At 40.2% G+C, this 17,663-nt stretch overlaps 2 protein-coding genes across 10 annotated transcripts in view; one reads left to right on the top strand and one right to left on the bottom strand.

The window, feature by feature from the left end:
- Positions 1 to 9,537, bottom strand: part of GTF2H1 (general transcription factor IIH subunit 1) — a 37,770-nt gene extending 28,233 nt beyond the window's left edge. Inside the window, exons 1-2 of the mRNA XM_002926153.4 lie at positions 9,292 to 9,537; positions 810 to 978 (exon numbers count right to left, since the gene is read on the bottom strand). Of these exons, the coding sequence (XP_002926199.1) occupies positions 810 to 963 (154 nt within the window). The 5' untranslated portion in view covers positions 964 to 978; positions 9,292 to 9,537. The remainder of the gene's footprint in view (positions 1 to 809; positions 979 to 9,291) is intronic.
- Positions 9,538 to 9,706: 169 nt separating this feature from the next.
- HPS5 (HPS5 biogenesis of lysosomal organelles complex 2 subunit 2) overlaps positions 9,707 to 17,663 on the top strand; it is a 47,518-nt gene continuing 39,561 nt past the window's right edge. For 6 of the 9 annotated variants that reach the window (XM_019806833.2, XM_034646482.1, XM_011233496.3 and 3 more), the window contains exons 1-2: positions 9,844 to 10,247; positions 15,760 to 15,923. In XM_019806833.2, the coding sequence (XP_019662392.1) occupies positions 15,816 to 15,923 (108 nt within the window). In that variant the 5' untranslated portion in view covers positions 9,844 to 10,247; positions 15,760 to 15,815. Of the gene's footprint in view, positions 10,248 to 15,759; positions 15,924 to 17,663 lie in introns of all 9 variants that reach the window. The other 3 variants (XM_019806832.2, XM_019806831.2, XM_019806830.2) reach the window with 3 other exon arrangements.

Below are 17,663 nucleotides of genomic sequence, written 5' to 3'. Positions count from 1 at the left end.
TGTTTTTTGAGATGTCATGTTCCTTGAAATCGACACAGGATTTCATCTAGGAGAAGAATTTTATGTCAAGGAAAATAAGTGAATTCATATTAATGGTCACAGATCAGATACTACAATTTTAAGGATACCATGCTCTGTATTTCTCCTATCTATGTCCAGTAAAAAAGTGAGTCTATCTTCTCAATAGATGATGGCCACATAGCCAAAGATTAATTAGACAACTTGATTACATGATACAATTTTATTAAAGGGCAATCTGCCATCATCTATTAACATTTTAAACATATGAACCATCTGAACCAGTAAATCTACTGCAGGGCTGTACCTCACACATACAACCTCACAAAGATACTAGCCCACAGAACTATACTCCAGTATTGTTTGCATTAAAAGAATTCTGGAAACTTCCTACTGTCCTTCAACAGAAAACTAATTAAGTACATGATTGTAGAACCATTTAGTGGACTATTACGCAACTCCTAAAAGAAGGTTGTGAAAATAATGAATCATGGAACATTACATCAAAAACTAATGATGCACTGTATGGTGAATAACATATCATAATTTAATAAAAAAAAAAGGTTGTGGAAATCTTCACATGATGTAGATTTACATATATAAAATTATACAAACTATTATGAATCACAGATTACAGAATAACATATGTTCAGGGATCCCACTTTATAATTACTTCGATATGGTTGATTTTTTGGGATACTATAATAAAAAACCCACAAAGACTGTATGAGCAATTTTTTAAATAAAATTACTAACAAATATCCCATCAGACCTTAGTATAGCTGACTTACATTTAATATCTGCATACATATGGCTGATTGTAAATCTATCTTTGCCTTCAGGTGCCCAAGCGATTCTCTCTGCCATGAGGTATAAAGCTCCATCCTGCTTCTTCTGACGCACCTTCTTCACAATCAGCAAAACTTCTTCAGATGAAGTTGCCATGATGCCTAGAAAGTGCTAACAGAGACAAAAGATTTCATATCTCAATTAGGATCGGATTTGTTGACTTCTGGAGTCCTTTCCAAAACTAAACCTGAATAATGAGGAAGAAAAAAGTCCCTGATTGAAAGTTAAAGATAAAGTTGTATGGTATTATCCTTTAAAATCAAATTTAATCTGCTCATGTGACAGGTGTGAATTTACACAACACAGTTTATGACACTTGCAGGTTTTTAAAATTTCTACATATTCTAATCAGAATTATTTTCAATTTTACTTTTAGTTCCTCAGTAATATTCCTAAATCTTAAATGTATGACTTGACTACAGATATGCTGTCTTTAATCTACATGTAGAATTGCAGAACTTTAGAATTAGAACCTTACTGAATGTTTAGTTCAATTTACAGCTGAAACAACTAAGTGCCACAGGGTTTGTGTGATCTTCCCAGAACCACTCTCAGAGCTGAAACCACACCCACGTTTCCTGATTCCTGGTCTAAGTTTCTTCCTGTGCACTTTAAAAGAAAACTTTTAACCCTTAACACTTCAGATGCTATTTTCCCCATCATTTAGCAATCAAATGTCTTCAACCGTTCTCCAGGTCTTGGCCAAAGACTCACTTGTATGTGGCTAATTCATTACCTAGGAAACAGCTTTTCTACTTCTTAAATGCTCAACCCAAATCCTAGAGGCCTGGGTGTGGCTGTCTGGAATATGAGGCTGGAAAGGAATTTGAGGTTGTATGGGTTTAAGAGGAAAGAAGCCATGATTGATGGCGATGTCTGCTATGGGCTGTGATGGGGAAAGTGATAGCACAAATGCCCCATGCATGTCATTTCTGGTGAGGTTATGACTTCATTCCCAAAGAAATAATTTAAAGTATAACTTTAAAACATTTACTTCTTCAGGGATAGCTTAAAATACAATTTTAGAGAAATTAACATATCTAGGTACAAGAATTAAATTTGCCATGAGCAAACAAGTGAAGCTTTATTGAAGCATTTTTCCTGGAGGTTAAAACAATTGAGAACAACAAAATACTGAATCTGCCATTAGTTATAATTGATGAACACTTCTATGTGGACATAGGGGGAAAGAAGCATCAGGAAGAGAGGCAGGCATTACAAATAATGGAAATCAGCAATTCTTCCATCACCTCTTAGGATTAATGAAAAATATGACTGGATTAAAATACATTTTAATTGTTGGTGACACACAGTATCACATTGGTTTCGTATGTATAATATAGTGATCTGACAAGTTATGCTCACCACAAATGTAGCTAAAATCAAAAAATTCACTCAAGCAGTAATTTAGAAATGAAAAATTCAAGTAAAAAGTGAAATCTTAATTTCTCTGAAGCCGATTTCTTGAATTTTGAGTAGCCACATATTCCCTTTCATAGGTACACCTTTACAGGTTACTCTACTCGAGGAATAGAAAGAAAAAGGGTCAATGTGAATACTTTTATTCAATAAATCTGTGCTGAGCCAACAAGTCCAGGGGTTATCCAAAGATGAATGTCTGACAATAACGATTCTGCTTTTAAAGAGCTACCCGTTAGTGAGAAAGATATATCTCAGTGTATACAAATTAGAATGTGTGAGGTTCCTAAAGGGAGATAAAAAATGTTCTGAATTAGGACTCAGAGGCCATTTCTTCACAGGAGGTTTTACCAAAGGTTTGTCATAGGTTTTTTAGTGCAATTTAAAAAAATTCAGGTATAATTAACAAACTACCAAAATGTGTACATCTTAGGTGATCTGTTTGATGTATTTCAACAATTGTATACATCCCTGTACCATTACTCAAAACAAGACAGAGAACATTTCTACCACCTCCAAAAATTCTCTCATGTTCTTTTCTACTCAATTCTCTTCCTCTCACCCTCCAGCAACTATTTTCTGATTTCTATCACCACAGATTAGTTTCCATCTTTCCTAGGTTTTCATATAAATGGAACCATGCACCATGTACTCCCTAACGTTTCACCTAACCTGTTTTTTGAAATTCACCACATTACTACACGTATCAATAGTTTCTTCTTTTTTATACCTACATTAATTATGAATTGGGTCTTAAATAAGGATTTTGACAGAGAAAAGGAAATAGGCATTACAGGCAAAGGGAACAGTTTGGGGCAAAGGTTTGAGACGCTAGGAATGGTAGGCAGTCTGCTCTGGACATAGTATAAAGTTCATGACAAAGATCAATGGGATAATGGAATTGGATGGTTAAGATAGAGACAGTGGAGAATGCCACCATGGTAGACAACAGAAAACCTCTAAGGACTTTTGAATAGGGCAGTAATTTGTATCTTATAAAAATTAATCTGTGGACAATACGAGAGAGACTTAAGAGAAGGACTAGCAAAGGGTCTGAACAACACTGGTGGCAGCAAGAACAGAGAGGAAGGGACAAGGAGGAATACTGAGGAAGCAGGATGAAGAGACACTGCCAGCACTGAAGGGGTCACAACTGCTTGCTCATACCCCACTTCCAAGCCCTACTGACATTAGTACAGTAGTGCCATTTACAGAAAGAATTCAGAAGGAAGAACAGGTTTGAAAGTGAAGACAAGGAATTCAGTTCCAGACATGAAGAGTGTGATGAAGTGCTGTTGAGTCATGCAGGTGGAGATAAATTAACTTGTTTTTCACTTGCCATTGAAAATACTTCCCCAAGTTGTTTTACAATCTCCAGTTTGGATATCTATAATATAAAACATACATGACAAAGATAAACATTGTTAATATAATACCATCTTTTAACTGACTTATTTATTTAATACCCTCCTAGATTTTGATTAGAGTTATTGCTGCTTAAAATGTTTGAAAAACTACTGTTTTATAAGACTATTTAATGATATGAAAAGATACACTGTTAGATAATCAAAGAAAGCAGGAAAAAAAGCATGCAGTTTATTTCATATTAAATTTAAAAAACTTCTCTAAAATGTACTGAATGCAGGGAGCCTGGCTGGCTCAGTTGGTAGAGCATGCAACTCTTGATCTCGGGGTCATGAGTTCAAGCCCCCACCTTGGGTGTAGAGCTTATGTTTTAAAAAAAAAAAAAAAGTACTCAATGCTTACTAATATGTGGCAGGCACTGGGCTAAGTTTTTTACAGGCATTATCTCATTCAGTCCCCAGTTAACAATCCCAGGGTAGGTTCTATTATTAGTTCTATTCTGCAGATAAAGGAAACTGGATCTAAAAAAAAATCAAGATGCTTTACCAATGCATCAAGGAAGTAGCTAGGTTTGAATCTGGGTCAGCCCGACCTTGGAGTTCCACCATGCTATTTTGCAAATATATATGACTGGAGGGATATACACCCAACTTCCTACTGGTTACCTATTGGTGAGGGAATTACAGACAACTTGAATGTTCATTTTCTGGATTTTCTATAATACATATTCTATAATGAGAAAAGTAGTTATTAAAAAAGTCTTTCCAAGAGTTTGTTCCCTATCAAACCAGAGGTTTGTAAGGTAACATGGGAAAGTGTTAGGGGTGTTAGTGTAAGAAAACAATTGTTTTGTTATTTTCAAAATTTCTGTAATATGTATCAGTTGTTTTTTATTTATCTTAAAAATTTAACATATAAAGAAAATTTTATAACATTTATGGAACTATTTAATACTTTAATATTAATTTTGATATTCATCACAATACACATAACAGCTTAGAATAAAAAAACTGTACTATCTGAAGTTACACTGTATACTATACAAACCACATTTTAGGAAACATGAATCAAAATCTGAAAGATAGGAGGGAAGGCTTTATGGACAGGGGGAGAGCAATTTTAAGACAATTTTAAGTATGTCCATATATGGAGGAAAAGCAGTGAGCAAGGACAGCTGATAGAGCAAGTCTTATACGCACAATTAACTGGGCTTATACACACAAATAAAAAGCGCTAGCTTTGGAAAAGAACAGAAAAACTTTTCTGAGATAAGGTAAGAAAGAAAAGATAAGTGAAGACAGAGAAATTGTAAAATGGAGAACAAATTAGATGGAGGGAACCATTAAACTCAGTCACTACACGTAAAACCATTTGTATTAAAATCCATTTGGGAGAACATTAAAAATAAATCAGAGATAAGTAACTGAACATTGGGATGACTAGTCAATTGTTTCACAGCTAACTTGCTTGGCAAATTTCCTTGTTCATTTGTAGCACCTCTGTTAATTGTACAAGACCAGTTTTAGAAAGTTTGAAAAAACCAATGGGGATATTCTACAATGCCTTATGTGATTTTCAGATTTTTCTTGAAGATGGCTCCATGGGTAGCAAAAACTTCTTCCCAGTAAACCTCTATAAAAGCCACAGAATATTTTGTTTATGAAAAATATTGGTTAGTCCCACTTAAATCAGGTTGATGATGATCTATCTTTACTTAAAAGATTATTTTTAGATTGTATTTTTATTTTTTTAAGATTTTATTTATTTATTTGACAGAGATAGAGACAGCCAGCGAGAGAGGGAACACAAGCAGGGGGGAGTGGGAGAGGAAGAAGCAGGCTCATAGCGGAGGAGCCTGATGTGGGGCTCGATCCCATAACGCTGGGATCACGCCCTGAGCCGAAGGCAGACGCTCAACCGCTGTGCCACCCAGGCGCCCCTAGATTGTATTTTTAAAAAGATTTTATCATTTATTTATGAGAGCAAGCTTGCACGTGAGCACTCGGAGAAGGAGTAGAGGGGGAAGGAGAGGGACAAGCAGACTCCTTGCAGAGCACAGAGCGGAGCTGGATCCCAGGATCCCAAAATCATGACCTGAGCCAAAACCAAGAGCTGGACACTCAACCGACTGAGCCACTCAGGTGTCCCTACTTAAAAGATTATTTACTTTATGAAATTATCTGCCACAAGACTTCTTTAAATAGCAAGATCCTCCAGTAAAGGGATTAGTTCATTTGCAGTTAAATATTTGCTTGAAGTTAAATGCACATGCCTTGCTGAGCCTTTGCGCATTCTCCTCCTCTCCTATCAACTAGCTTTTAATCATTTTTTTGGTACTTAAGAGTACTAAGTTTCAAAATTACTAGGCAAGACTTTCTGTTCTCTCTCTTTTTTTTTTTAAGATTTTATTTATTTGTTTGACAGAGAGACAGCCAGCGAGAGAGGGAACACAAGCAGGGGGAGTGGGAGAGGAAGAAGCAGGCTCATAGCGGAGGAGCCTGATGTGGGGCTCGATCCCATAACGCTGGGATCACGCCCTGAGCCGAAGGCAGACGCTCAACCGCTGTGCCACCCAGGCGCCCCTAGATTGTATTTTTAAAAAGATTTTATCATTTATTTATGAGAGCAAGCTTGCACGTGAGCACTCGGAGAAGGAGTAGAGGGGGAAGGAGAGGGACAAGCAGACTCCTTGCAGAGCACAGAGCGGAGCTGGATCCCAGGATCCCAAAATCATGACCTGAGCCAAAACCAAGAGCTGGACACTCAACCGACTGAGCCACTCAGGTGTCCCTACTTAAAAGATTATTTACTTTATGAAATTATCTGCCACAAGACTTCTTTAAATAGCAAGATCCTCCAGTAAAGGGATTAGTTCATTTGCAGTTAAATATTTGCTTGAAGTTAAATGCACATGCCTTGCTGAGCCTTTGCGCATTCTCCTCCTCTCCTATCAACTAGCTTTTAATCATTTTTTTGGTACTTAGAGTACTAAGTTTCAAAATTACTAGGCAAGACTTTCTGTTCTCTCTCTTTTTTTTTTAAAGATTTTATTTATTTGTTTGACAGAGAGACAGCCAGCGAGAGAGGGAACACAAGCAGGGGGAGTGGGAGAGGAAGAAGAAGGCTCACAGCAGAGGAGCCTGATGTGGGGCTCGATCCCATAACTCCGGGATCACGCTCTGAGCTGAAGGCATACGCTTAACCGCTGTGCCACCCAGGCGCCCCAAGACTTTCTGTTCTCTTGATAGCACTTATCACAACTGTAATTAATTTCTAAAGTAAGTCTTTTAATGTTTGTCTCCCCTGACAGACTACAAGCTTCATAAAGGGAAGAGGATGCATGTGTTGTATTCACTGCAATACAGCACCCAGCCACATATCTGGCCTATATGAAGAGTCCAACAAATATCTGTGATATTCAATTTAAGATCCTTGTTGTTAAAAGAACAGCGGGTTGGTAAGATACATAAGACACCTTTGCACATATATCCTTGGCGAAACTTCAGGAAGCATTATAGCTCTCTACTCAGAGATCACAGTATCATCCCTCAGAGATTCCAGTAACTCGTTTAGAAGGAAACAGGGATAGGAAGAATTTGAAACTGATCAACAGAAACCTTTAAATTACATCCTTTCTAATGTGCAGAAATAAATGAGGCAGAAACAAGGACAACAGGTGAAATATAAACTCCATATCAGCCTCTAAAAGGAGGATTATTAATAGAGAGAGCTGCTGTATTTGCCAGCATACAAAATGGAGATCTGGAATGCTGCTTGCTATGAGGCAATCCAAAAAAATTTTAACAATTCAGCATTACAGAGAATAGGACCTTGAAAGTATGTAAAAAGCGAACAAAATTTACCATTTTAATGAAAGTCACACACACAATGAAGCTATTAAGGGGAATAACTGATGTAGCAATTTTGAGACCAAGCACTTTTTCATTTTACAGCAGTGCAGGGAGAGGCAGGAGGAGGAAAATGCGACAGAGACCAAGACAGAATGAATGTATGCTCATATTCACTAATAAATACTGCATGCTGACAAGAGTACAATATCAAAATTGGGAGAGCAATCAGTTGGTAATCAAAGTGGGGAAGGGAGAGACTTATTACTTATTAGTTGGACGCCTGATACTGCCACAATGAAGGCAGACTAAAAGAGAAAAGAGGAAGGGCACAAGACATCTCTAGCAGCAGCATCCGTGAGGTAGAAATAGTGGTCAAAATGCTTGGAAAGCTCAGTCTGATGGTAGGGGAAAAAACCCCAGCAGCACAGAAAAGCAGGGCTAAAAGGTGGAAAGATAAACCAACAGGGAGAAGATAAAAGACTCAGGGGCAGTACATGCAGTAAGCTGATCATTTGGTTTATTAAACATATTCCTCTCTGCACCAATCTTCCTAGTACTTTTAAAGAACCCTCTCTGCATTTGCATGGCTAATTTACACTGGCACTACTGTGTGTATATAAAATCACCTAAGAGAACTCAAACTTTCAATCGGCGGTACTGCTAAATGTCAGCTGAGTGAGGGCAAAAGAACAGGTTTAATGGCGTCAAATTATCTCTCTTTCCTTCCCAAATGAAGTATTTAGGTCTGCTGAAAGGTACAAAGTTCTCTCCAGAGCCCAGTCCTTCTGTAAGCCATAGGCCTGATACTGGAGATTATCTTCCCTTCTGTTGTGACTTCTCTATATCATTTTTTCTAGTTTTGACTTTAAAAATCTATTTTGGGGTTGGCAATTTCGGCTTATTTACTAAAGCCCAGTTGAGTGGTTTTCAAACTCTTTCAAGAGGGGAAGCGGATTGGGTGGGGCTTGGCCCTCCCAAATTCAATTCCATGAAGGGATGCTGTTTTGTACACTTGAGTTCACAGTAAGGATTCGTGGGGAGAAATTGTTCCACTCCTTCATGGAGTTAATACTTACTACAAGGTGTATTTCAAACCACTTAGTTTTTGTATGTTTTTCAAACTGGGTCTTAAAATAGGCAAAGGGTAAGTTTTTATAGCTCTTCCCCCTCCCCCACTACACAGACGCCAAAATGTGCGTCCAAGAGTCAACTAAATATACTCCTTAGTCAGTTTTGTCTCTTGAGAACATTGGGGAATTTATAAAATATTTACACATTTCCATGGGTTGGTGGTCTATTTTTCATCATTACAAGACAATCAAATTGGGCACAGACCAAAACTGGGCGTGTAGATTGGCACACGTGTTAAGAAGGTTTTAAGAAGCGGTAGGACTGACAGGTGAAGCAAAAGGTGTGCGGACACTACGGTGAAAGCCATTCTACAGAAACCGAAAGACTTAACAGCACATTTCCTAACGGGAAGAGATCCTGTGTCAGGCAGAGGCCTCCACGTCCTTCATTCTCCGGAGTCAAGTCTGATACTGGCTTTGGGTAAATCTTCGAGTCCCTGCTCTTAGTAATGGGGCATACTTCCTACAGGCCAGTAGATTAGGGGTCGCCTACCCCCTTCTTCAGGACAATAAAGGGCTACCAAGACGGCAGTCTTAGGTGCTGTGGCGACGGCAACAGGGACACAGGGAAATGGGGCAGAATCCGCGCCGTCCTGCGGTCCCCGGGCCTGTCAGCTGCTCACCCACCCACCCACCCCCATTCTTCGGTATAAACTTACCAGGTGGAAGCTACTGCCCTGGGCAGGGAGTAAGTAACTGGGCTGGGTCGGGTCGAGTTCCGCTGCGCTTCTTAGAGACGCTGCTGGGTAGACGCTGAAACCCAGTAGCCACCGCCGTCGCCACAGCCTCTGTTACTGGGGGGTCTCTCCTCCATCGCTGGCTGCGAGGACTCTAAGGACACGTGACCGGAAGTACCAAGGCGGGCCTGCCGGGCACGTGACCCAGAGCGCGGCCGCCATGACACCTTCCGCTATTTCCCTCCCATCCCCGCCGGTTCCCGCCTGTTTCATTTCCTTTTGCCGGTCTCAAGCTGTGAAAGGTCCCAGGATCCTGGCTGGCTCACCCCTTAGCCTAAAGGTTTTCCGGCCCCCGTTGTTCTTGCGTTTTCGGCCAGCAGCAACCCGTGGACTGCAGGCCGCAGAGAGCGTAATTGCGACCGCGGCCGGAGGGGGAGGGACCACGCGCAAGCAGGGGCGTAACCCGTCACGTGACAAGGAAGTGCCGTTAATAGCGTTGTCCTCGAGTCCTCGGCGCTTCTGGATGACGTGAGCCAGGGAGGGGCGGTGAGGAAGGGGAGAAAGACTCTCAGGTTTTGCTTTTAGTTGCTATTGAGTGTGTCTGTACCGCGTTAGTTGCACGGTGAGTGTCCCGGCAGCTGGCCGTGAGACAGGTCCTGATTCACCGATAACTGGGGACTGGCGGCCTGGGGACTGCCGGCCTGGAGATGGTGAAGCGGGGTTGAGCGGGGCTGCTGGTTTGTGAACCTGGCTTTTTAAAAACTTGGTTACCGACGCTTCTCTCCTGGAGAGATGTGAATACATTATTAAAGATATCGCCGCAAAAAAGTTACTGGTTCCGCTAGAAAGCTGCTTGTGCGCAGGGACCGTGTGCAGCGGTGGGTGCAAAGCAAGCTGAAAGCATGATGGATTTTTGAGTGAGTCGCCATTTTTCTAAGGTGAAGAGTTCTCTGATGATTACTTCTTGGGTAGAAAGATCGTGTTATGGAATGGTGGAATCTTCTTACACTTCGCGTAGTGTCTTTAATTTTTGCTTGCTTCCTTCTCTATTCCTCCTCCTTCCACGTAGCTAGTGGGGGGAAGAGAACGCTGTTCTTTGCTTTTGATGTGTGAGCAGCAAACCCTGGTCCGTTGGTAAAATGAGTACTAGGGTGATGAGAAAAGCCTTTTCTTAATCCTACTACTCGTTTATGTTACCATCAAGTTATGCGTGGAAATGGAAAGATGATTAGATTTGGACTCAGGAGAAGTGAATTCTAGTCCCAGCTCTGCCTCAGCAGAGTTCTGTAACCTTGGGCAAGCCAACCCTTAAGAATTGTTGCACTGACTTTGGTAAGCATTTGTAACCTTGTAAGCATTTGTAAGTATTGGTAACCTTTTTGCTTAGGTTTTTTTTTTTTTTAAAGATTTTATTTATTTATTCGACAGAGATAGAGACAGCCAGCGAGAGAGGGTACACAAGCAGGGGGAGTGGGAGAGGAAGAAGCAGGCTCATAGCCGAAGAGCCTGATGTGGGGCTCGATCCTAGAACGCCGGGACCACGCCCTGAGCCGAAGGCAGATGCTTAACCGCTGTGCCACCCAGGCGCCCCTTCTTAGGTTTTTTGCTAGGCTAGAGGTGTGCAAGCTTAACAGAAGTAATATTTAAACTCAGCTTTGCAGAAAGGTAAGGTTTTGTTAGATGGATGAAGATTCAAAGAACAGTATCTATTAAACCATGGAGGCACAGAAAGTTTATACAATGAAAGAGGGACAAAAGAGAACTTTGTATAGTTGGAAAATAGGGGTATAAAGTGGAAGATGTGGCTGGAAAAAGAAGGATGAGATCGTAGATTATGTAAGAAGGGGAGCCTTTGAAGGTTTGTACAGAGATTTCTTTAAAAGTATGTACTTGGGGAGCCTGGGTGGCTCTGATGGTTAAGTGTCTTCCTTTGGTTCAGGTCATGATCTTAGGGACTTGGGATCCAGTGCTGCATGGGGTTCTCCACTCAGTGGCGAGTCTGCTTCTCCCTCTTTCTCTGTGATCTCTCTCGCTTTCGCTCTCTCAAATAAATAAATAAATACAATTTAAAAAAAAAAAAAGTATGTACTTAAAGGTGCTCCTGGGTGGCTCAGTCAGTTGAATGTCCAACTCTTGATTTGGCCTCAGGTCATGATCTTGGGGTGGTGGGATTGAGCCCCCAGTCAGGTTGGGCGCAGAGTCTGCTTGAGATTCTCTCCTTCTCCTACCCCTCCCCACGTGCTCTCTCTCTCTCTATTTTAAAAAAAGTACTTAAAAAAGTCTTGCTATGGAAAATTTCAAACAGACAAAAGTAGATAAGATAATAAAAATGAACCCCCATGTACTCAGGACCCATGTATAACGATTGTCAACAATCTACTATTGTTTTTACAGAGAATTTAAATATGTAAGTACTTTTTATATTGTCACATTTGATTAATAGCAAATTTCAGGTTGAGCTCAATTCTATTATATATAAGTACTAGGTAGGAAGATTATATTTGTTTTATGTGAAAATTTCTTTGAGTTTTAGTTGAATCAAAAGTGTGACATGGCCACTTTAAAAAAACACAGATGCTGTTTTAGGTTGTAATATAGAAACTTAGTGTCCAGATCCAGGAAGTAGGGGTTTCTATTCTGTTCTGTGTTATCCCACTACTTAAAGAGTATTATGTTCAGTTCTAGGTACCATATTTTCAGAAAAACTAAACACCTTTGTAGAAGGTTGACAGGAATAGAGAGGAATTTGAACATTGTTATGCCAGAAATGATTGAAGAATTGGGAATGTTAAATTTTAAGAAGACCTCATAACACTTTTCAAAGACTGAAGAGTTGTTTTGGAAGAAGTAAATTTGCTCCCTTAAACTGCAGAAGACACAATTAGAAGTAATTAGTTAAAGCTGTAAATGATCAGATTTAAATATTAAAGGGAGAGAATAAGCACAAGGAAGTATAAACTTGGAGTTGGCTTAACACCACCACCCTCCAAACTTCTCTTGAGAACTGACATTGCTTATACTGTTTCTTTTTCATTCTCATTTCCCATTAAATCCTTTTTTAGAAAAACAGGAACTTACTAGGTTGGTTTTTTTTACCTCATTATAACTTGTAGGACACTGAGATCAAGGGCAGATGGCCTGTCCACTTCAGAGCTTAGTATAACAAATGCAAGAGATAGATGCTGTAGTCTTGATATCATTCCTTTCTATCTTCTTTAGGATTTTATGCTATGGTTTTGTCTTTGTCTTGTATCTTTAGTCCTTTTCATTGTAAAGACTCTTAGCTACTGCTTACAAATCTGTTTGAGTCTCTCCTGCTCTGAAAGTGCGGAGAGGTTGGGGATGCTTGGGTGGCTCAGTTGGTTAAGTGTCAGACTCTTGATTGCAGCTCAGGTCAGGAGCTCCTGGGTTGTGGGGTCATGCCCTGCCTCCGCCTCCTCACTCAGCAGGGGTCTGCTTGAAGAATCTCACCCTCTGCCGCTCCCCCCTTTCAAGTAAGTCTTTAGAAAGGCAAAAGAGGATTTCTTTTGCACCAGATTTCTTGAGTAATTGGAAGGCGTTATCTTTACTTCCTTACCACTCAACACTTCTCAAGTCTTTGTTTTCTAGTTGTGTGCCCACAGCACTTCACAGAAATTATGTGATTGCCTAATACCAAATCCTTCAATGCCTTTCTGTTGCCTCTCAAATTAGAATTTCTTCAGGTTCCTTGGTTTGAAATTCAGAGTATTTCATACCTTGTGCTGAATTACTCTTCTACTTTTATCTTTCATTACTGCATTCCTTATCTCCTGTGTTTCAACCAAAGACTAAATGTATCTCCAAATGTATCCTCTATATTTTTGCTTATTGCCGCCCTTTTCCTTCTGATAAAGGCCTACTCAGTGCCAGTGCTACTTCCCTTAGGAAGTTTTTTGTGGTTCCCTTTAACTCAGTATGATTCTTCTGTCCTCTAAGTTCCAGCGTAACACTTTGCTATGTCACGGTGGGTGTGTGTGTGTGTGTGTTCTTTTTCTTCCTATGTATAAAGTGATTTCTGGAATTATTTGTCTTGTTCCCACCATTGTGCCTCATATTTTACTAAGAACTCAATAAAATGAATGAGTGAAAAGAATGAGATTTTTCATAGGTCAGGAATTCCCAAGTTTTTTGGTAAAGATTTTATTTATGTATTTATTTATTTTTAAACAGATTTTATTGATTTATTTGAGAGAGAGGGAGTGTGCATGAAAGGATGGAGGGGCAGAGGGAGAAGGAGAAGCAGACTCCCCGCTGAGCAGGGAGCCCGACGTGGGGCTCCATCCCAGGACCCCAGGATTGTGACCTGAGCCAAAAGCATACCCTTAACTGACTGAGCCATCCAGGCACTCTGAAAGATTTATTTTTAGTTAATCTCTACATCCAAAGTGGGGCTCGAACTCACAACCCTGAGATCAAGAGTCACACACTCCACTGAGCCAGCCAGGCGCCCTGGAATTCTCAAGTAGTTTGAGTATGGAACTACTAAAGATTTGTTGTTTTTCTTGAAACACTATTCTCCTTGCAGAGGTCAGGCTGTATTAAGAACGGTATAAATAAGAAGTAAGACTACATTATGTCTATGCAATAAAAAGACATCATAAGCTTATATATGTTTTGCCACTGGGAAGTATTCCATGAGTGTTAGGACTTTGTTTTGTCTTGTTTTATCTCCTGGACCTAGAACAGTGCACAAGTTGGTGCTATTGTAACCTAACAAACTTTTGAGTTCACTCCTGTGAGTCACAGGTAGAAACTACACCAGGTAGAGTTGTTGCACAAAGGAAACTTTATTTGTAGCAAATAAGGAGATCATAGGGAATAACTTCCAAAGCTGTGACACCCCCCCCCCCCACAAAGCAAGGGTGAGTGGGTTTCTTTTACTTAGGGTTAGGATGAATCTAGATAGGGGAGCCTTGTCATCAAGGTAGAGACAGTGATAAGGTTGCGCATGTTCCTTAAGGGAATATGCTTATACGTACATTGTTAAGTAAAGCAGGCTTGTGCTCCTCCTTGAGCACAGATTTTAGTATTCTATTGAGGTGTAGGTGACTGTTGGCCATTCCCTGGGTCACTGCATGGTTCATCTGCGCAGGCCTGATTCGGGGGTTAAGCTCAAACTGGTCTGGGCTGCCTGAGCTGACGGAGCTCCTGTCCAGGCAAGTGTTACCGCTTGAGGGGTAGTTTCGGTTTCCATCACGCAATGTTAGGCCCCTGGGGCCTTTTGCCTAACTTAAGAGAAGCTGGAAAGAAGAGCTTAAGGAAGAATGTGGTACAAAGGTCTGTGGGAACAAGCGGTGAGAACTAAAGATCAGGTCTTAGGGTCTAGCTGTTAACACTATGTACATATTTGATGAATAAATGAGTAAATACTTGTGGTTCTGAAAAAAAAAAAAGCTATAATTTAAAAACAAATATAAATGGTTCTAAATTTTTGTGAGAACCAAAGATCAGGCCTTAGGGTCTAGCTGTTAACACTATGTACGTATTTGATGAATAAAATGAATGAGTAAATACTTGTGGTTCTGAAAAAAATTAAAAAACTATAATTTAAAAACAAGTATAAATGGTTCTAAATTTTTGTGTAGTGTTTGCTTTTCTTAGTTTGGCATGTTACAAAAGACAGAAAAGTTAAAATTAATGGGTAAAAATTTTCGTGAATTTTATTTCTTTTTTGGAAGTTGGTGCAATTTGACAAAAATGTACACTTGAGAGTTGCTGAACAGATAAACTCTTGTGTTAGTTTACAAAGTCTTCATTGGGTATTTAGCATTTGCCGTCTTGTATTCTTACTCCTGTTCATTCATATCAGTTCTCTTATTGAAGCTCTTATTTTCTTTGAGCTTTAATTCCCTGCACTTTACTTCCCACTTAGTAGGTGCATTCATTCATTCAACACATAACTTACTGAGCCCCTAATGATTTGGAGAAAGAGATCCAGAGGTCTATTTCAATTAAGCACTGTTAAACTGTTGGCTGGTAACTATTGATTTTGCTGATAAGGGTTTGTAGTTTGAAGCCTTTAGGGAATGTTGCCTTTGAATAAGAGACTCTTAAAGGCAGAAAAAGATTTACAGCTTGAAGAAGTATAACTGAGGCAGCTATTTTACCAAAGAAGAGCTTGACCAGTTTTCCTCTTGAATCCTACATTGCCCATCCTACCTACTCACACTGTGTGAGATGAATAGAGTGGGTAGAAGTATGGAGGACTTTGAGCACCTGGACTGATACTCTGGGAGTTTCAGAGTCAGGCAATGATATAGTACAAGCTGATGGTTGCATATAATATTACCTATGTGTGCTTTCTTTCCACTTAGATGCTAAGTACCTGCAGAGTAGGGATCCTTGTCCCTTTCTCACGTTTCGCTTTGTTTTCCATATGTCCATTAAATGCATGCTGAGCGAAGAGCTTCTTAAATTATATTTTTGCAGGTTTTATTCAGGAATACTGTGCCTGTCACTCAACGTAGTTTCAACTTGCCGGCTAAATGACTTTTGTGCCAGTGATACCAGAGTCCTACAGCCATGTTCTTGCAGAGTTTGAGTCTCTGGATCCATTGCTTTCAGCCCTGAGGCTGGACTCCAGTCGTCTGAAGGTGAATTTCTTGACCCTTGTAGCGGTTTCATGTTCATACTTGTATATTTTGTGTGCTCTGTTGGATATGCTCCTTGCCCTCTAGTTCTTTATGGTTAATGGAATCTTGGGTGTTCTTCTCTGTGCTAGTAATGCCTTACATACAAGTAGCATGTTCGTAGCTCTTTTTTTTTTTTTTTTTTTTTAAGATTTTATTTATTTAAGAGAGTGTACGTGTGCATGAGCACAAGCTGGGGGTGAGGCAGGGGGAGAGGGAGAAGCAGGCTCCCCGCCAAGCAGGGAACCTGATGCTAGGCTCTGTAACCTGAGCAGAAGGCAGACACTTAACCCACTGAGCCACCCAGGTGCCCCTGTAGCTCTTTCTTGATTTACTTTTTGAGCTGTCATTTGAATTCTTTCCCATCCTTGAGAACCATGATATTGATTGCTCAATTTTTTTATTCCTTCACGATAATCTTACTGTTTTTTCTCAGAAAATAATGTATTTGATCGAAAATAAAATAGTATAAATGAGTATACCCTGTTGCATTTTATTTTTTTTAAAGATTTTATTTATCTTGAGAGGGAGAGAGAGAGCAAGAGAGAGCATAAGCGGGGGGCGGGGAAGACAGGGAGAAGCAGGCTCCCCACTGAGCAGGGAGCCCGATATGGGGTCCCGGGATCATGACTTGAGCCGAAGGCAGACACTTAACCGACTGAGCCACCCAGGTACCCCACTCTGTTGCATTTTAATCAGCATGAACCACTGCAGTTATACTAAGCTCATTCCAAAACAAGGAGTTTGATGTACCCTCCATTTTAGGAAACAGAGCAAAAGCTGTTAGCTGTGTGGGAAGAAGTATGTGCTCCCCTCAAACCCTGAGTTCTTCTGAGAAATTCAGGAATGACATGGTGAAGAACAGAATCTCATAACCAATTCCAAAATAATTTCATTTTTATACTCCTGCTCCCCCACCCAAATACTTTGCTAGCCTCTAAGCAAAACAGTAGGACATAATAGGTAAAGTGAAGAGCAACAATCCTCAGGGTTGATTTCAGTTGGATTTTTTTTTAACTTCAAGTTGTGGGATGTCCTACCTGGTATAGTATAGCTTAACCAATAAGGGTGTTTATAACCTTGTTGGAGGTTAGTGTTTCTGGGTTTAGTGTAGTGGCCCAAGGATACCATTGAGGTACCAGGCTCTCCATCTTTCCTGTTCGACAATCATCCATATATTGGTTTTAATCAAGTTGCAAGATAGGTGTCTTGGCTCCAGTCTTGATGTTTCCATTAACATCTCAAGCAGGAAAGATGGGGCCACAAGCGAAGGCTTTCTTCCCTCCCCCCCCGACCTTGGTTTATTGTTTATTTTTTTATTTTTAAATTTTATTACTATTATTATTTTTATCATGATAAGTGTACCTTTTTTTAAGCAGTTTATTTTTTTCAAAGATTTTATTTATTTATTTATTTGAGAGAGATAGCGAGAGAGAACACACACAGGGGACAGAGAGGGAAAAGCAGGCAGCCCAATGGGCTCAATCCCAGAACCTTGAGATAATGACCTGAGCCGAACACAGACTCTTAGCCGACTGAGCCACTCAGGTCCCCATGATAAGTGTACTTTTAATCCCCATTCCCTATTTTCCGCATTCCTCCACCCACCTCCCCTCTGGTAACCATCAGTTTGTTCTGTATAGTTAAGATCGTCTGTTACTTGGGGCACCTGGGTGGCTCAGTTGGTTAAGCATCCGACTCTCA

Source organism: Ailuropoda melanoleuca, chromosome 16, assembly GCF_002007445.2.
Source record: "Ailuropoda melanoleuca isolate Jingjing chromosome 16, ASM200744v2, whole genome shotgun sequence".
Taxonomy (NCBI): domain Eukaryota; kingdom Metazoa; phylum Chordata; class Mammalia; order Carnivora; family Ursidae; genus Ailuropoda; species Ailuropoda melanoleuca.
Note: the sequence above shows the minus strand (reverse complement) of the source record. Positions and strands in the feature narration are given on the sequence as shown.